Source organism: Muntiacus reevesi, chromosome 10, assembly GCF_963930625.1.
Source record: "Muntiacus reevesi chromosome 10, mMunRee1.1, whole genome shotgun sequence".
In the NCBI taxonomy this organism is placed as follows: Eukaryota; Metazoa; Chordata; class Mammalia; order Artiodactyla; family Cervidae; genus Muntiacus; species Muntiacus reevesi.
In genome coordinates, this window is record NC_089258.1 from 61345021 (window position 1) to 61365870 (window position 20850).

At 40.9% G+C, this 20850-nt stretch overlaps 1 protein-coding gene across 2 annotated transcripts in view; it reads right to left on the reverse strand.

Moving 5' to 3' along the window:
• The window catches only part of SLC7A2 (solute carrier family 7 member 2), a 71678-nt gene extending 50834 nt beyond the window's left edge, over window positions 1–20844 (reverse strand). The window contains exons 1-2 of one of the 2 annotated variants that reach the window (XM_065946648.1): window positions 1920–2044; window positions 601–783 (exon numbers count right to left, since the gene is read on the reverse strand). In XM_065946648.1, the coding sequence (XP_065802720.1) occupies window positions 601–603 (3 nt within the window). In that variant the 5' untranslated portion in view covers window positions 604–783; window positions 1920–2044. Of the gene's footprint in view, window positions 1–600; window positions 784–1919; window positions 2045–20788 lie in introns of those variants that run through there. The other variant, XM_065946649.1, reaches the window with a different exon arrangement.
• Window positions 20845–20850: the final 6 nt, after the last annotated feature.

The following is a 20850-nucleotide window of genomic DNA, read 5'->3' on the forward strand; positions in this document are numbered from 1 at the left end:
GAGGTAAAGAACCCACCTGCCAATGCAGGAGACACAGGTTCGATCCCTGGGTCAGGAAGATCACCCGGAGAAAGAAACAGCAACCCACTCCAGTATTCTTCCTTGGAAAATCCCATGGACAGAGGAGCCTGGCAGGCTACAGTCCAGGGGGTCACAAAGAGTCAGACATGTCTGAGCAATTGAGCAGCACAGTCCATGAAATTATTTTCATATTTTCTCTTGAGTATTTTAAGACTGAGTCTGCTAGATGGTCATTAGGAAACGTTTTAAGGTTTGAGCAAATGATTTCAATGTCACCAAAAGACACACATTTTATGAATATTACCAAAAAGCAGAGCTTGTGTAAATTCTCGAATTCCCTAAACTCTTACTACTCAGCTTCTCTATTTTATTTATCTAACATCAACAAAGACCAAGTTTGTTTAAGAATCTTTCACGGGAAGGTTTCAACGAATCCTGCTTGCGGGAAGGTCGCTGTTTGCAACCAGTGAAATGTTTCATCATCTTCAGCCCTCACACCAACCAGTTGCTTAATGTCCTCTGAACACAAGCTCACATGCACTCAGTCCCTCCCAGAGCACGCAGAACGCAGGATTCTACCATGATCACTGGAAGGTAAGCAGTTCATTGACGAGTCAAATCTGACAAACAAATCCTTCTGGATTATCACTTGCGCCTTCCTCTGGACTTGCCACACGCCTACAGTTCTCCAAACTCATATCTGTGTAGTGTCCTTTTTCTAGGACAGCTTTCTGTGGGCGTAAAGATAATTTACTGAGGCATCTGAAAAAAAAAATGCAATAAATACTAATAACTATAATCACAATTTTTGGCTACTTTCTTGTTTCATATTCTAGAGCCTGTTTATTTGGCTTTTAAAAAGACTTCTAAACATCTCCTTTTTCCTCAAATAGAGAAATGCTTCTAACCAAAATATTATTTCTAATGGGGCAGACCAAGGGCCTAGCACATTGAAAGCACTCAGTGAAGGATACTATTCAGCTTGAAAAATTAAAGCAAACTTCTCTGGTGGGCTGAAAGGATAACAACATAAATGGAGCAAAAATGCGGGGGCGGGGAATACACAGAAACATAGTTCCATGCTGGGTTACAACTTTATCTAGGTGCGGGGAGAGTCTACTTCTGAGTCATCTTTGATCCTTGCCCCAATCAATAATTTTGGGCAATTTTTCCACTTCCAATAAAGTGCTACCGCTGTACACGGCCAAGTAAGCGCAGGACGACTTAACACGTACGCTAGGACCTTGCTCCTGGTCGCCCACTGGCTCTGCGAAGCTGAGAACCCAGGCTTTATCTCAGGCGTCCGTGTGTGCGCCCATCACATGTGTGCCCAGGTAACCACAGGAGGTGATGGAAGGCAAACATCTGAGAAAATATGGCAGGACAGAGGAAAGATTCCGCCCCTCCTGACCAGCTACCAGGCTGGCAAAGAGCGCGGAGAGCACGCAGGCCCAGCACGCAGCCCCAGCCCTGCTCCTCTGCGGCCAGCGGGGCTTCTCACTCGCGGGGCCCCGGCAGACCCTGGCTCCTTTGCATCCCCTTGCCTGAGAGGTTGTGTTGCTACCACCACAACAGTCTTCAGGGCACAGTCTCAGTGATACTCTGTGGCTTCAGTTAAAAGGAATCCCAAACGCAATTTCCCTGAGCATGGCCACCGGGTCCTATGGCCTGAAAGAAGGCCCCCGCAGAGAGGGGGCAGATGACAGCACTGGGTTCATTTTGTCCTTCCTTAACCGGCTACCCATCAGCCCCTGCATCATTCTGGGCAGGGACACAAAGTAAAAAGGCTAGGCTTCCTTCAAGGCTTCTCGGGCCTTCCTCCTCAGCCAAGCGTCTCCCCGCACCCTCTGGAAACGAGAGCCGCGCTCCGGAGGGACCCCTCGTCCCACTGGCGTCACCTCTGGGCTGTGTCCTCAGCGAGCAGGTCCGGCCCAGGTCCTGGGACCCCTGGAGGGGCAGAGATTCTGTGGGGTCCGACGGCAGAAACCCCTCCGGGTGAGTCCTTAACCGAGAAGCTGACAAGCTAGAGGAGGGAAACAGTGTACTAGAGTGAAACATGGAGGAACGATCCGCGTCCTGCCAAATTAATCTGGTGTGAATTATTTCCAGCCCTACACGGCCCCTTTCCCGTCAATCACAGAGAACAAACACGCGCCAGCCGCAAGCTCTCCTGTGTGTGGGGAGAAACAGAAAGCAAGTCAGATCTTGCCTAAATTCTATAAGGACTTCTCTGCATTTTTTCTGAAGTGTAAATATGTTTTTGACCTCCCTCTCATCAAAATGATACAATTTCATATTTGGAGTATGTTTTTCCTAGAAGGGAAGGACTGTAAAAAGTTCAAGGAGTACAAAAAAGATAAAGAGGGGGGAAATATAGTTATCTGGCATATATTAGCCTAATCAATAATGTCAACAAACTAGTAAGAGTAAATACCATCATGGTACTATGTGTTTTCTTTCGAACTCAAATTGTATCTAAAAAATGCTAAGCCTGAAATAGGTCATTTCGGTAACATGCATTTTGACTCCAGGTTAAAAATTTAAGTAACCTTAAAACAGGTAACAGAATTGACCTGCTTTTAAGATATTTTAAAATTTTATATAGCATTTCTGTGGTCACAAATCAACCATGGAGTATAAAATAAACATAATACTCTACCAAATATATATCCTCTTTTTTCAAAGACCTGGAATTTACAAATAAGAAAACACTAACACTACTGCCTATGGCGACTTCATTTCTTTTTGTACTGGGGGACTTCTAACATGCTTGGTTACCTCAATTAAAAATTTCTGTGAACACCCTTCTTATTGCTATAACCTCAGTTCATTCATGGTTCTCACTTCACAGGAGCTCAATTATTCCTTCCTGCAATTCAGACACCTCACTTCCAACCAAATTCAGCTCAGTTCAGTCGCTCAGTTGTGTCCGACTCTTTGCGACCCCATGAGTTACAGCATGCCAGCCTCCCTGTCCATCACCAACTCCTGGAGTTTACTCAAACTCATGCCCATAGAGTCGGTAGTGCCATCCAACCATCTCATCCTTTGTCGTCCCCTTCTCCTCCTGCCCCCAACCCCTCCCAGCATCAGGGTCTTTTCCAATGAGTCAGCTCTTCGCATGAGGTAGCCAAAGTACTGGAGTTTCAGCTTCAGCATCAATCCTTCCAATGAACACCCAGGACTGATCTCCTTTAGGATGGACTGGTTGGATCTCCTTGCAGTCCAAGGGACTCTTAAGAGTCTTCTCCAACACCACAGTTCAAAAGCATCAATTCTTTGGCGCTCAGCTTTCTTCACAGTCCAACTCTCACATCCATACATGACCACTGGAAAAACCATAACCTTGACTAGACCAACCAAATTACAAACTCTTTATCTCATCATCCACAGTCCAAACTATGACCCAATCTGTGTTTCCATCCTTCTCTTCTTTAGGATTAAATCAGTTAAGGCAAGTAAAGTGCTTAAAACAGTGCCTGACACATAGTAGGTACTCAATAAATGTGAGCTATTACTATTATTCCTCTTCTCTTTCCCTTCCTGCCCCCCTCCCATTCCCTTACATTCTGTCTTACTTTGGTCAAAGAGAAGTGTGTGCTTTTTTGCCAAGAGATCTCACACTTTTCAGAGTTCTTTGCTCACTCTGTTTCCCCATCAAGAATGCCTTTCAAGCCTCAATCTCTGTTTGTATCGGGTTGGTTAAAAAGTCTGTTTGGGTTTTTCTGTAACATCTTATGAAAATCTTGAATGAACATTTTTCGCCAACCCAATACATATCCCTTTACTCCTTTCTCAAGATCCTTTTCAAATCCTGCCTTCCTCATAAAACTTCCTCATGATCCCCTCAAGCAGAAGAGACCCCTCTTTCAAAAGCCCATCATGGTCTGTTGACACATCCATGTCTCTGGATGGCATCCATCATCTGTGCCCTGATTGGAGCATTACATGTATTTGGCTTATCACCCCATTCCCCAACACATATGCATGTGATAAGCCTGCAAGGCAGAAACTTTGTTCTGTGTTTCATCACATAACCCCTTTGGGAATTACCACACATGCCTGAGCTGAAAAAAATGCTAAAATATGTTTAATTTTCTGAGGTGAAAGTCATTTCTGTTGAGAAAACCAAAGTTAACAGAGGTGAAATATCAGCTAGCATGTAACAAAGTCAGGCCACAAAATCAAGTCTGACTCTCCACAGTAAGATATACTATGGGCATGAGCTTTCAGAAGCAAAGGAATAAAGTCTCATGATGTTTCTGCTTTGTGACTGCTGCTGAAGCTTTGGCGGCTCTGTGCCATCTAAGGAGACAAGTGTGAAGCGTGTCCTCCTGCCGGAGCGCAGAGTTCGCATGCTCTCTGTCTCCTGGACTGAGGAGGCAGGGCTTGGACGAGCCAAGAGCTCACCAACACGTCCTGCTAGTGAAGCCCTGGCAGTTCCCTGCCAATAAATAGTCCAGTTATGAAGTACACATTCTAAACTGAGATGAAATACTATCTAGAGCATGCCTTAAGGAAAGAAACTTGTCGCCACGGCTTGGTTAAAAGCCAAGGTTAGCGAACAGTTACATCATGCAGCTCAAGATAGCTTGCTGAAGAGAACCTCAGAATCGACAGGGCTACGGGATACTGCTCCTTTAGTTTAGTTTTCCCCTTGCAGGGGAAAAAGAAAAAAAAAAGGAGTGAACACTCGAGACTATTCTCTGGAGAGAAAAAAAAAACCCATTGAATAAGAACTTCATTTATAAGTAAGGCCATTTACCACAGGCTCTGGGAAATGAAAATAAAAAGTAATCACTGGGGTCATTCATTGCTCTATTATGTTCTGGGCACTTGACATACATTATTTAATCCTCACGACCACCTCAGAGGAACCGCTGTCCCATTCACAGGTGGTGAGACTGAGGCTCAGAGGTCTTAAGGAATTTGCTCAAAATCGCAGAGCTAGATATGAGGCCAAGTTCTGCAGAGCTCCAAAGCTCATGCCCTTTCATTTCTCTGCCACATAACCACTTCTATATGAAGAAATGCAAGACTCCAGCTGCTCCCAGGATCCTGGCAGACCAGCTAAGACCCAGCCCATGATGAAGGGCATCACCCAGATATCAAAACTGTATCTGGCAGGCTTTGGAATTTTAAAACCTCATCTCATCTCCACTAGTGTTTAACCTTCTAAATTCATGAACCACAAGATTGAAAGTGTAATAGTTATTAAAATTTAAGCACTGGGGACATTTTGCAAGGACCATTGAACCAGAGACGTATTATAACTTATGTCTGCATTTAAATTCTAACATATATTAAAACTCATTACTTCTAGCTACAAAAATTTCCAACAATCTCATAAAAGAAGGCTTCCTGAAAATTTTACGATTTTTATAAGAACATGCAACATTTTCTGAAACATTGTATTCATTTTGCAATTTATCTAGTTCATTCCTTATCCATCTCTTGAGTTCTCAAATATCTCAGATCCTTAGTTCTTCTCATATATCTGAATTAAAAACATATCCCAGAACAAATAAAGTCTTAGGCCCTGCAAATCACATCTTTCATGTTTTCATTTTGCTTAGATTTTATTTCAAATGGCTTCTGATAATATCAGAGACCTTTCTCTCCTATTACCAGAAGTTTTTCTGTGGTCTCATTTTGCGCCTGGAAATAAATTGGTATAATTCGGTAGAAGCCAACATTATTTTCTCAGTCCACAGAAGGAATCTGTTTGAAGGCATGGAAAGGGAGAAACAAGCAGAGATACTATAATTCTTACTTAATACATCATTTTAAGTTTTCATATAGGTTTTTCCAGTAGTCATGTACAGATGTTTGAGAGTTGGACCATAAAGAAGGTGCCTGAGAGTTGATGCTTTCAAACTGTGGTGCTGGAGAAAACTCTTGAGAGTCCTTTGGACAGCAAGGAGATCAAACCAGTCAATTCTAAAGGAAATCAACCCTGAATATTTGTTGGAAGGACTGATGCTAAAGCTGAAGCTCCAACACTTTGGCCACCTGATAGGAAGAGCCAACTCACTGGAAAAGACCCTGATGCTGGCAAGACTGAAGGCAAGAGGAGAAGGGGGCGACAGAGGATGAGATGGCTGAACAGCATCACTGACTCAACAGACATGAGTTTCGGTGAACTCCAGGAGGTTGTGACGGACAGGGAAGCCTAGCATGCTACAGGCCACGGGGTCACAAAGAGTCAGTCATGACTGAGCGACTAAACAGCAACAGTAAAAAGAGTGAGACACCACCCAATTCCAGGCAGCACACCCTACCTAACAGTGTTCCAACACATCAGCAGCTGCCTTCCAAGAAAGGTGTCAGGTTACTGACATTTTAAACAGAGGACACATGATTCAGAATGATTCAGAAATGTGGGGAATCAGGTTTAGTTAAAAGGGTGTTAGCTAAATTACTTGGTCTGCCAACTCAGGTTCTACTATTTAAAGACACAATTTCTTTTTTTATGACCAAGTTTCTCATAATTTTATGCATAGGTATAAACCAATAGTCAGATATTAGGTAGTTAGTTTATACCAAAGTCCACCTTGCCATAAACCTCCCATGCCTCACCTTCCAAAAGAGTGATAATCATGTAAGTTCACAGTGACTAGGGAAAAAACCCACAAGGTATATCCTCATGATATAGATGGGGTATTGCAGTCTTGTTCAGTCGCTCACTCATGTCTGACTTGTTGTGACCCCACGGACTGCAGCACGCCAGGCCTCCCTGTCCATCACCAGCTCCTAGAGTTTACTCAAACTCATGTCCATTGAGCCAGTGATGCCATCCAACCATCTCATCCTCTTGTCGTCCCCTTCTCCTCCTGCCTTCAACCTTTCTCAGCATCAGGGTCTTTTACAATGAGTCCAATTACAGCATTACATATCCATTACTCAGATCAAATAAATACTGATTTAGTAAACTCTTAAATTTGGAGGTTCACTGTGTACAACAAACCTATTTTTGCGTTAACAACTGCAATTCCTCTGTCTCCCCTTCCCCTTGTACTCCTATATGGAACGTTTAATTCTGAGTAGCAGGTAATACGACGTCAACCAATGTAACTACCTATCACAGATAAGACAATCTTCCACAAAACCAGAAGAGCTCTATCATTCACCCACTTTGCCCAGAAAATCACAATATTAAATGCTGGGAATATTCAGATCACACACAAACAGAAGATTTTTTTTCTTTCTCATGCCAGCAAAATTTATCAGTCTCCACTATCTTTATCCTCATTACTGTTATGCTCCCAAGATTTAAGGAAGCTGTGATTCATAATTTAAAAAAATATCAATAGAATCTGTTTGGAGATGAGGCTTTAGTTGATAGTTTCCAGTTGAATATTTTTGGCTGAATGAAAGGATAGTGAAGCAAGCCTAAGAGATGAATATGAGATCCAAGCAACAGGAAACCCTTTTCATTCAACCCTTGAGTTTTGCTTCCACTCCGAGTATCTTTAAGAGAATCGGGAAATCTGGAAAACCTGAAAATATAGGTCATTCCAGAATCAGATAGTTGCAGGGAATAAAGTCCCATCAATAGCTGCTATATGAGTATTTCCCAACCTCTTTCTATGTGTCCTTTTAAGAAAGGAAAATACGTTTGGAATTGCTATACATGCCAAGGTTCTGACATATTTAAAGAGATCTAGAATACAAATATGGGTTTATTGGGCTGCAGTCTCATTCCACAATGCAACATTCTCACAATGTCAGCAACTCTGCTCAGTTCTTTTTGCCTCTTGACTTTTTAAAAATAATTTTTATTGGAGTCTAGTTGATTTACAGTGCTGTGTTAGTTTCTGCTGTAGCAGAGCAATCAGTTATACATACACACATATCCACTTTTTTTCAGATTCTTTTCCCATACAGGTCATTACAGAGTACGGAACAGAGTTGCTTGTGCTATACAGTAGGTCCTTATTTTATATATAGTGTAGTGTATGTGTATATATATGTCAATCCCAAACTCCCAATTTATCCCTCCCCACCCTCCTCCCTTGTAACCATGCTTGTTTTCTACATCTGTGATGCTATTTCTGTTTTATAAGCCAGTTCATCTGTACCATTTTTTTTTTTAGATTTCACATATAAGTGATATTATATGACATTTGTCCTTCTGACTTGCTTCACTCAGTACTAGGCAATCTCTAGGTCCATCCATGTTGCTGCAAATGTCATTATTTTGTTCTTTTTTATGGCTGAGTAATATTCCATTGTACATATGACCACATCTTCCCTATCCATTCCTCTATTGCTTGGTTCTTTTTGTTTTATCAGTCATTCTTCCCAGCTCCCAGTGCATGTTTTGGGGCATGTAGTGTTTTTAAGATTGACTGCTCTCTAGTTCACCACAGTTCTCAACCATTCCTTACTATGTTGCACTAACCTGTTTTACTCATTTGTATTACATGCTTGGACCTGGGGAATTGGGACCCAATCAACGGGAGACCCTGTGAGGTCAAGGGTGCCTCACGAACGTGCAGGGCTGCTCTGCTCCAAGTAGTTCTACAAGGACAGCTCACACACTCTTGCAGGGAAAACCAAGACTAGTGTGTGTCTTTGATATTTACATGCTCTCTGTGAGTTGAGAGAAGCTTTGGATTTTCCTGTCTGAACTATGCTGTTATACAGATGTATTGAGGAGTAAGTTGTTAATGACAAAATGCTGACTGTTTTCTCCACTTATAGTCTCAATATTTTGCCTTTAAATATGAACATTTGTCATTTGTGATGCCAGTTAGGAAATTTTTATTTTCCTTCAGTGATGTCTGCACATGTATAATCTCCAGCTCACTCTTACATACAGACCTGTGTGGAATGGTTAGGCATGGTTCTGCTTGAAATGAAATGTGTAGGCTTCTTCTGAGCTAGAATCTCATGACTTATTAAAACCAGCAATACATTTAAATATTATGCATTTAAAGACACCATGGAAAATCCAACTCAGGAAATAACTACAGTAGATGTTCTGTTGGATAGAATACTAGAGAAAAATGATTCTTCTCTGCCTTAAAACATCATTCTACCCACATCATTTTGGGGAGTGCAAAAAAGTAAGATTTTTGCACTCATTTCACTCAACAGAAATTATACTTAGTTCAATAAAATGAGCACATTTCTTCCAATTCTTGCAAATATTCTGAATTCTGATTCATGCATACAAAGTTAGAAGTGAAATTACATAGCTCAAACTTCACTGATTTCTCTGGTCTGATATGTAATCAATTAAAATCATATGTGATGAAATAAAGGCCCAATCCTAAAACAGAAGACTCTTGAACTTCCAATTACTGTTGGTACCAACTATTACAGATGTTCCCGGTACCCCTCACTAGACAAGTTACCTCTACTTCACTAATACCCACCTTAAGTCTCCATTACCTCCACTTTCCCACCACACAGAGGCATCAACGCCCAATGATGAACAGGACTGGTGATGATGAATCAACAGAAAGTCAAGTATAAGACTTCAACTGTTTATAATTCACAAAAATTAATCTGCTACTATGTCTACTAGTTCAACGAGATAAATAGTGCCTTACGTTTTCAAAGTCGCTGGAACAATTCTTTTGGGAAGCAGAGCATTCAACACAGTTAGCAATGCAGTAAGTATAGAAAAATAATTTACAAGAATAACTTTTAAAATGATAATAGTAGGCTGTTTGTCTTTTGCACTTCTTTTGCACTCAGTAGCAAAAAAGACCGGAATAATGTAAATATGCTATTCATTATTCAGAAAGTTCATATGATCTGTTTCAGTGAGATAAAGTGCATTGTCAACAGAAATTTTATGCATAGTCTGTTCTTTTTTTGTTTGGTTCACTGAACTAAGTGCAAACCATCTGTTAGTTATGATCAGAAAAAGTAAAAATTCAAACAGATTTTTTAAAAAAATATAGCAGGACAGCACTCCAAACAGAACTTGTTTAAAAAGCACCATTTACAAGGCATAAATCCTAATGACGAGATGGTTGAAAACCCCTGTGTAGTCTTTTTATTTTTAAGTTAAGATACATTTGCGGGCTAAAATACGCCACTTGACAAAGCTGTTCACATCATAAACTGATCACTACTACTAAAATGTCTTATCAAATATGTTCATTTCCAAGAAATTTTAACATATAAAAACTTTTAAGTTAAAATTGCATTTTGATCCCCATTTCTAAAATTCCTACGACCTTAGTGTATTATAGTTACTATGACTTGCTTTTATGAAAGCAGGACGCCCTGATAGAAATCAGTGCTTCTATTAAGTCAAGACACTCGAAATCAAGTCTTGACTCTGCCCCTAGCAGTTCTGACCTCAGATAAGTTACAACTCTTAAGATCTTAGTTTCTTAAACTGTTAAAAGTTAAGAGTTCTAAAGTGTCATTTTCAGGAGCTTACTACCCTTCTGAATCTGCCTAGCACTGTGCTTGGCACATACAGACAGCAAGGAACTCAGTAACTGTCCATGACCAGGGGAATGGGAGATGAAACCAAAGGAAACCAAGCCTTCCTTCCAAAGCTTCGGAAATTGCCCACAAGACAGCTTTCAGTGTATTGTTAAGTTTAGAGTATGGAATACAAAACTCACTATCACAAGAGTTTCTCACCATCTTCACAGTGGTAGAACCAAACTTCCAGGATGCTGCGCCTTAATGGTGTATGATCATCTAATGAAAAACTAATTTTTTTTTAAAGGTGAAATTCTAAGTTATCAAAGAGTTTACAACAGGCTCCACCCCAGGACGTGTTCTCAAAGCTCTAGTACTACAAATTTTATCAACACCCACCACATTGTTTCTCCACGGCCTGGAAATGCACTTTGTGCTATTTTCTTGATGAATACTGCACACAAATCCTACTCCGCCTACACAACCACTGTGTCACAAGTGTAATGCATTTAAAAGAGGGATTTTAGCAACAAAACATTAAAGACCTGAACCACTTACAAAGCAAGTTTTGCAAAAGATAAGCATTTCTATACAGAAACCAACTTAAAAATTCTTTGCTTTGCTACTATATTGTGTGTGTGTGTGTATGCGTGCGCACGCAATTGCTCAGTTGTGTCTGACTCTTTTGTGACCCCATGAACTGTAGCCTGCCAGATTCCTCTGTCCATGGGATTCCCCAGCCAAGAATACTGGAGTGGGTTGCCATTTCCTTCTCCAGGGGATCGTCCCCACCCAGGGATCAAACCTGCATCTCCTGTGTCTCCTGCACTAGCAGGCGGATTCTTTACCACTGAGTCACCTGGGAAACCCATAGGCACCTTATTAAACAAATATAACAAGTAAAAGTTTTCAGTTAGTTATTTTATACTTTAACAAGTATAAATTAACAAGGCTCTACAGTGATATGTCTTTATTATGATCTCTTTAGTTCTATTAAACTATAACTTTACTAAATTCCAGATGTTTCCACAAGAAGATCCATGTCAGAATGATATTGAGCAATATGGTTGGATTTTAAATCTCATGCTAAAGGTGTTACAATTTTAGATAAGAAAAGAGAGCACTGATTATTCTTGTTGCTGTTGTTCAGATGATAAGTCACGTCCAATTCTGCGAACCCATGGACTGTAGCATGCCAGGCTCCATGGGGTTTTCCAGGCAAGAACTGGAGTGGGTTGCCATTTCCTTCTCCAGGGAATCTTCCCAGACCAGGGATCAAACCTGTGTTCCCTGCATTAGCAGGCAGATTCTTTACCACTGAGTCACCAGGGAAATGCAATTATCCATTCTTTTTCCTTTCCATTTGTGATTATAACTCATCAGTGATCTGAGCTAAACTTGGAATCAAATTTATTTCCTGGTTCGTAGGTCCTGGTCCACAGAAATCTGTGTATTTGAGAACTGGAGAGAAGAATTCTGAAAATTCTGGAGGAATTTGATGCTGTTGACAATTAACGTCCCAAGTATGCCTTCACGTTCAGGGAACTGCTTCCACCATGGCACACACGGGAATGGTCATCACTGGTTGTTGTCCAAGCTCTTTAACTCAGAGCTCCCTGCGGTCACCCTGACCTCGGAGCCCTTTCTCAGTGGCCACAAGCAATGTTAAATCAATAAGGGGAGAATGTATGCCCGAGAATGCCCCATCATGCCCAAAGGCTCTCTCCTAAGATAGTTTCCCAGGGGCTGAAATGGCTTCTGAATTTCAGGGATCTTAGTCTGGATTGCAGGAACCCCAGGTGTCCACTTGGTGAAACTCAGGGATTCTTGAACTCTCACGGGGTAGGGGCATTTTATATGCATGTGTGTGGTTTCTTCTTTCTTCTACGGAAGTATAAACATTATCAGAATTGAAAGAATATTAATGGAAAAGTTCCTTCTCCATGTATCAAAGAACTGTAAGTAGTTCAAATACAGTTCATGAAAATTGTATGAAATTTGTCAGGAAGGCTTTCATTAGAAAAGACAGTAAGTTAATGTAATCTTTGCTTTTTCAACCTGAATCGCTTTAGTTCTCCCACATGATTCACTTGTCTAGTCCTTCAGGAGTTGCACAGTTATATTTCAGAGTCTGCTTATAAACAGCATGAACCTCACATCATAAACATTAATATGATTCTACAAAAAAGAATATGACCTTAGATTTCTCCTCCAAATATGTCTATGTAACCTTGTAATACAGATTAAAAAGCCAGAGAGAGGAAGGCAGTAACTCTGAACACCATGAAGCTCCACAGAGACTAAAGCAGGAGCCCTGCCCGCCTCTCATTCACCTCTTCAGACACATCCGCACATGACACGCAGTTCACGCTCAGTGCTTCCTCCAAGGGCTGAGGCTCACTACAAAACTCAGCAGGGCCATTTAATTTCAGAGGGAGAAAAAACTCTCAGAAGGTTTTAGACTTGGATGAAGGCTGTTACTCCTTGGATCAACTCCTTCCTGAAAGTCTAGATCAATGTAAATTATCAAAAAATAAAAGTTGAAACAGCAATCTCACTTTGCCAGATAAATTATAGCCAACTTACCTTTGTTTTCTAGCATCGGCTGCCTTGGGACAAAGGTAAATTCCTAATGTCCCCCAAACACTCTAGAATGCTGATGAGCCCTTAGGATGGAATATCAAAGCTTACCCCAGCCTCACGGAAAAAACATCTCCCAGACAACTGCTCAAATCACAACAGAATTAAAGAGGCCACTTAAAACTTGACATATGGAAATACAAGTATAAAATTATAAATTATGTTGTTTAATATGACCATTAGAGTAGATAAAAAAATCTATACAGGCTTTTCCCAGAGAACATCATATAAGGAAGTTTTCATGTGGACTTTTATCAGGATAAGCACCTAAGTAAATTGCCAATATCCTGTGAACTATAAGCCCCCTGCAAAAATAATAAGTACTCTTTGCTTCAAAAGATGAGGAACATTATGAGAGTGAATATAAAGGAATTTGAGGAGGAAAAAAAAAACACCATCTAAAGAAAGACGTCTTTCTGAATGAAAAGAAAATTTCATTCAGTACATATGTACTCCACTTGAAGGAAAAACAAAAAGGACACATTTGTGAAAACTTCATTTACTAATTTATTTAGGGGAAATTTAAAACTGTATTTATTCATATATTGTTTTAAAATCATAATACAGTGAGACTCCACCCATTACCCGACCCAACAATCTAAAATGGGTAATGTTTACTGGACATACATGAGCCTATAAGGGCAGGACCAGTGTATTTTAAACAAAGAATTATGATTAAAGGAATTCAGAGCACTTGAGGTCCATTAAACAAAAACTCTGTGAAGTGATTTTTACTGAGGAGAAATAAATTCACTCCGAGATTCCTTTAAATAAAGACTTGCCTATTAGACTGAGAATGTAAGTCAACTGTCTGCCCCCTACACACACCCACCACCACTCAAGAATAATTATCAGATTTTTTTTTGAAAAGGTGCATTCACAAAGAGTCTGAAACTCAGAAGGTAAAACAGTGGTACCCAGTTCCACATCTTCATAGAAATTCTCCTTGTACAGTACAAGAGCTATGCTAAAGATGACCATAAATATATTTCCTGTTATATAACTTCTTTTAGAACATTCTTTCTTCTTCTGGGTCAAAGATAGGAACTGAACTGAAGGTATTTCCTTTTAACAAAAGAACTCTTCCCTCTCTAACATGGAACTGAAAAGTATCTCTTCAGCTACCAGAATTTGTCATCAGTCCTCCGTCCAGTCTAAGCTGAAAGCCCAGACTGGCACCAACACCAAACTGCAGACAAGGACTGTTTTCCTGGACTTCAGAGGGACTCCTTCAGGAGAAGCAAAGCAGGAGCGATGGCTGAAGGCCTCTTGTGATCTTTATATTCCTGACAAGGTCCCTTATGGGTTTTCAGCTCATTAAGTTTGTCATAAATGCACCAAGCTTAACCAACAGAACAACTCAACTGTCAAAGTGAGAAGTTAGGATAATCTCATGTTCTTAATTTGACGGCTCTTTTGGAATGATTTTAGTCTTCACATTTTCCACCTAAAACATAATCTTCTTATGTGTTTTAATTTTCCTCTAAGACCTCTCAGAATAGTTTGAATTTTTAGTTAAACATCACAACTTTCTTGAGTGTCAGGGTAATAAATGACAGGCAATTCTGCCAAATGATTTCACTTCCATTCAGTTCAGTCGCTCAGTCATGTCCGACTCTTTGCAACCCCATGAATTGCAGCATGCCAGGCCTCCCTGTCCATCAGCAACTCCCAGAGTTTACTCAAACTCATGTCCATCAAGTTGGTGATGCCATCCAACCATCTCATCCTCTGTCATCCCCTTCTCCTCCTGCCCCCAATCCCTCCCAGCATCAGGGTCTTTCCAATGAGTCAGCTCTTCGCATGAGGTGGCCAAAGCACTGGAGTTTCAGCTTCAGCATAAGTCCTTCCAATGAACACCCAGGACTGATCTCCTTCAGGATGGACTGGTTGGATTTCCTTGCAGTCCAAGGGACTTTTCAAGAGTCTTCTCTAACACCACCGTTCAAAAGCATCAATTTTTCAGTGCTCAGCTTTTTTTACAGTCCAACTCTCACATCCATACATGACCACTGGAAAAACCATAGCCTTGGCTAGACAGACCTTTGTTGGCAAAGTAATGTGTCTGCTTTTTAATATGCTATCTAGGTTGGTCATAACTTTCCTTCCAAGGAGAAAGTGTCTTTTAATTTCATGGCTACAATCACCACCTGCAGTGATTTGGGAGCCCCCAAAAATAAATCTGACACTGTTTCCACTCTTTCCCCATCTATTTCTCATGAAGTAATGGGACTGGATGCCATGATCTTAGTTTTCTGAATGTTGAGCTTTAAGTCAACTTTTTCACTCTCCTCTTTCACTTTCATCAAGAGGCTTTTTAGTTCCTCTTCACTTTCTGCCATAAGGGTGGTGTCATCTGCATATCTGAGGTTATTGATATTTCTCCTGGCAATTTTGATTCCAGCTTGTGCTTCTTCCAGCCCAGCGTTTCTCATGATGTAATCTGCATATAAGTCAAATAAGCAGGGTGACAATATACAGTCTTGACATACTCCTTCTCCTATTTGGAACCAGTCTGTTGTTCTATGTCCAGTTCTAACTGTTGCTTCCTGACCTGCATACAGCTTTCTCAAGAGGCAGGTCAGGTGGTCTGGTATTCCCATCTCTTTCAGAATTTTCCACAGTTTATTGTGATAACCAAATGATTTAGTTAAGTATTATTGCCTTTTCCCTCAAGCAAATTTTGGTGAATAAATGCTCAACCAGAACTCAAGGCTAAGTGACCCATGTTTCACCAAGGAGTAACTGGAGGAAGAGTGATAATGGTTTTAACAACAATAATAGTAACTGTAATGGTGAAGACAGTAGTACCTGAAATTCACAGAGCATTCAGTCTATGCCAGGATCACAACACATACTGTTAAAAAGAGAAGTTCAGAACAGACCTCTCCACCTGATACCTTCAGTTCTGTGTATGGCTCACTCTCTTACCATTGTGTGTGTGTACTTATTAACCCTTCAGTGGTGGTCAAAGCCCAGGAAACAGGGACCAAGTCACTGATTTATTCTTTGCTTCTCTACAGACTCTTGATCTGGGCCATACGTATTTATAACACAAACTCACCCAAAATGGATTAGCTAACTTCCGACCGGGGAAGACTCCAAATGGATTATCTTCTAGGATATTCTCAGAATCAAAGTCATATTTCCCATTCCAAGGGACTCCTTATGTATCAAACCAATATTCAGTAATTTGGTTGCACATACAATTGCTAAAAAGTATAAATTTTGCATGGTAGTTTCACAAAAATAAATCCCCACTAAGTGGATACTTTTTTTTTTTTTTTTAAAAAGAAACCAGACAGATGAATGAGGACTGTGCAGAGAACAATTCAAAGGCTATACATACCGTGGGGGAAAAAAAAATCTTTGCATGTGATACAGAGATAATATGCCACCCCCAATGCTGAAATATATTTCGAATTCTAGAGATTCTAGTGTTATTTTTTTAAAGTAGAAATTGAAGAGCATTCTGAAAATCTGCTCCAAGTTCATATTGAGGGAGTAAATAAATAAAGTTGAACATGCAAAGAGAACCCATTCCTTCCTTATGGTTCAACATATAGTAACTATTCATTCCACTAGTGACTATCATCATTATCATCACTTGCCAGATGACAGCTAGGTATCAGAGTCAAGTCAAGAAAAGACCCTAACCAGTCAGCTTTTATCTTTTAATTAAGATCAAGTTACAAACCCCACATAGCATGTTTTTGCCCACAAAGAAGTAGAATGAACAAAAAATGAGCTTGAAGGTTTATGTCGTATTTGATTTCTTAAAGAGATAAGCATATATTTTTAAATGGAAAGACCCAGTAAAATCTGGAGGGAAAAAGATGGGCAACAGTTTAAGTGTGGGAGCATCTTAATTACAGTATTATTCAGCATCCCTGGAGACATCAAGGTCTATCCACTGTGATCACTAGGTCTCCACTGCAAGGAAGTGGGCTTGGACAGTGTAAACAGCATAGTACTAGGTATGACTGTATGAAGATTTAGGGAGCCTTGATGAAGCCAGAGTGGGCTAAGGAAACAAAATAATTTTCCCCACAAATGAGGGAAAAACTAGCAAGAATCAACAAGGAACATAAAAATTCTTTGTTGTGTATTGTTCACAAACTATTCCAAAAATGAATATAACACAGGGCTCTTTTTTTTTTCCCCCAAGCTTCTGGAAGAAAGGTTATAAAATCTTCTTATCTCATCCACCTCACTGCCGAATCCCAGATAATACTCAAGTTCTGAACAGAGGTGCCAGTATGCAGCACAAGAATAGGTGTGGGCATGTAGGCTTTATTTATTTATTTTTGTAGTGGAATAAGGAGATGGCATAAAATTAAATACATGACATTCGCAGCACTAAGTCATCACATCAACCTTAGATGTAAGAAACTTCGAGATTTTTCAACAAAGTATTCATATTCATACACACTCAGAAAAACAAGAGAACCAGACTTTTCTGAGGCAAGATAACCAAAGCAAAATTCTAAATAGGAACAGAAGAGATGTGACCCACGTGTTCAAGTTCAGACTTGTAAACAAAAAACACATTAACTCAAAGCTTAGGTCAATACTAACTATACTCACCAATGAGGTTAACTTAATGGCAGCAGAAGCTCTTCTCAGAATCACTGAAAGTTTAAAAGAGCCCATTAGCACGTGAGAAAGCATGCTGCTTGCTTCCACAGATTAATATAAAATAGCTGTTACTAAATTGGACAGAAAAATTCAAAGGTAAATCATGTTCTGGTTAAGTCAGTTAGTTAGAGCCTGATCAACTAGGTACAGCCTCGTGAAGCTGAACTCCCAACTGTTGCTTTGGTTTTATCTGCAGCATCTACAACATTTCCACAGGTACCAGATTTTATAAAATAGCCAGAAAGGCAATGAAAAGAAAATATAAGAGAAGTCAGGACAAATTTGTTACTACCAGTCAAACAAAATCACCAAAGCACACGTACTTTTGATGACAGAATAGTAAGAAGCATCATCTTCATATTTTAGAGAATGTGTTCCTTCCTTGCTTTCTGGTGTAGAGAGTACTGAATTCATCTGTTTACAGGTGTTACTTTATATAAAATGACAACAAAATTAAAAATTACTCTTAAAATCCATCATTGGTGAATTTCCGGAATGTAAAATGATTGTAGTATCCTTCCAAAATTGGGCTACACGTTACTTTTGGATGCCTAAGGCTTGGTACAGAGCAGGGACTCAGTACTTTCCTTTGAAGACTGACATAACACCCTTTCTTAAAGTACTGAACTCAGTGGCTTTCACTCTACAAAAAGACGCACATGTTATGTGCCAGGCTGTAAAATGAAAAGCTATTATCACAGAAAACAATGGACAGAACAATTTCATTGGTCTCTTTTTCTTATCCAGGCTATGTCTACATGATTTTGAATATTCAGATAAAGGTGTAGGAATGACTTGACTACTTAAGTTTTCAAATCATTTAGACAAGTGGCATCACATCACTGAAATCTTAGTTAACTGAGCTTTTCAGAATTTAGTTGGGTGACAACATAGCCAAATGTACACACAGTACTAAGTATGTGAATATGCAGAAATATATTCAACTGAAAATGTTGCTTTTGATCTAAATGTATGATTTGCAGTAAGTAGTCTACAAGAAGCCAGTCCATGAAATCAATGTATTCATACCCTGTTTGAGGAAATAATAAAACAAACAGCAACCTACAAGGTGTTTTCAAGGTTTTGTTCTGAAAGCTGGTCACTGAAGGGCATCAGAATAAAACCAGCAGATGGCTCTGAACACTTTAAAAATACATACATGTATAGAGAGATAGATATGGATATACAGAGCAGTAAGCAAATATAACAAAACAGAAGTGAAGACAGAAACTAGGCTCAATAAAGAAGTCACCAAAGGAAAATTAAGAGGTAGGGTCCATCTGAAAAATTAAGGCTAAAAAAAGAGAAATGCCACAGAAAGGCTCCATGTCTGGCCAGAAGAGCCAGGAGAAACAATGATAAATAACCCAAGGCAGACAGAGAAGAGAATGAAGTGGACACTCTAGAAAGGAGACCAGGCAACCCCTACTCCGAGAAGGTGAGTAGGTTTGCAGTGGGAAGCAAGAAACATGAACTTCAAAATCCTTCAGACACTTATGTCCCAATGATAAAAACATATGAGCATACAAGACCAAAAACTCCAGAGTATTTTCAGACTTTCAGAACTCCAATAGCTACCATCTCTTCCCTTCCAGCCTCTAAATCCAGGGATAATGATTAGAAACCTTGGAATCAAAAGGGCTTTACTGACAAGCTAAGTTAACTGAGGCCAAGGATTTTACAAACTCAATCTCTGGAGACACCATGGTCTCCAAGGTCAAGTCACACACCCCAAAAGATTAAAGTGGCTTAACGTAATGAAGTTCTCCTACTCAAGGCATAGAACAGAAAACAAATGAGGAGCAAGGGAGGAAATGCAAAACCCTAATAAATAATGTGGCTTGCACGGTCATCAGGGGAGCCAAATAGCAACTTTTCAGGGGAGAAATTTAAAAATGCTTATGTTCTTCTGCACTGAGAAATCATTTCATGTTCAGCTTTAGTGCCATTAAAAGAGAAAAGGATTTAATATTACAAAAAGGGAAAACAACTATTAACACAAAATTAGCATATTCTTACCCTGTACATCCTCTAGAAGATCACAGGCACCAATGTTGGTAATTTCCTGACAAAATAATTATTACTCATGCTGGGGGTGGGGGGGGGGGGGGAAGAAGTGACAGAAGTTTTAAACACTGCCTGGAGCAAGAATTAAAAATATTAAGGTATAGGCCACAGACACTAAGTTCGTATCTCAAGTCCCCGCCAGGATTCCGACAGCTCTCCTTAAATAAAGTCTGACGATAGCCCCCAGTTAAAAGGATGAATGTTTCTGAGAAACGACTAGATAAACCTTATCACCAGTCGTAAACGAGTCACCTAAACGGTTTTGAAGGCAGTTCTGCATAAATATTTGAGAGTTCGGATACCTGAAAACTTTTACTCCTGAAATCTGGGTAGTTTCCACCTCAAACGACTGACGTAACTCTGAGAGCGATTTCTTGTAAATATCGTTAAGATGCAGTCTCTGAAAAGTTGCAAAGTTCTCGTGTACTCGGAGGCTGAGTGAGTCCCTAAGAAGTCAAGAATGGTATTTGGAGTTCAAGACTGAAGACCGCATGAAATACGTTTGACTCTAGCCCATCTCAAAAGGGTTTAAAACTGCACCCATATACTTAAAACTTCCTCAAACGGACACCACGACGGGCCATCTTTACCTGTCCCACCAGCCCCGGGCAGCTCGGGGTGTGAACGGACTTGCAGAGCTCCGAGCGGGGTCCTGTCGGTAACCCGAGAGCCCCCCAGGGGACCCGTCAGCATGTAGAGCCTGCGAGGCCTCGCTGTCCCGCCCTGGGGTGGGGGTGCCCAGGGACCCCCGAGACCCGAGCGGCCACCGGGACCCGCGGCATCGCCACGCTAGGCCACCCACTCTCCCCGGCTTCCCCAGCACCTGGGACCGCGCGAGTCGAGGCGCAGCCTGGAGCGCTGCGCCGAGACTCCCCGTCTCCAAGACGCCGGAGCGCGGCCTCCCAGCAGCTGCGCGCAGCTGGACGCGGCCCGGGACGCCCCCGTCTCGGCTCTTCCCCTCAGGCCCCCGTACCCAGGCCGCCCCTGCCGGCTGCCCCTCCGTGCCGCCGGACACTTGGCAACTTACTAGGCAGTGCGAGGTCCCGCGCCGAGGGGGGGCGGTGGCGGGGCGAGCGGCTGGAGCGAACT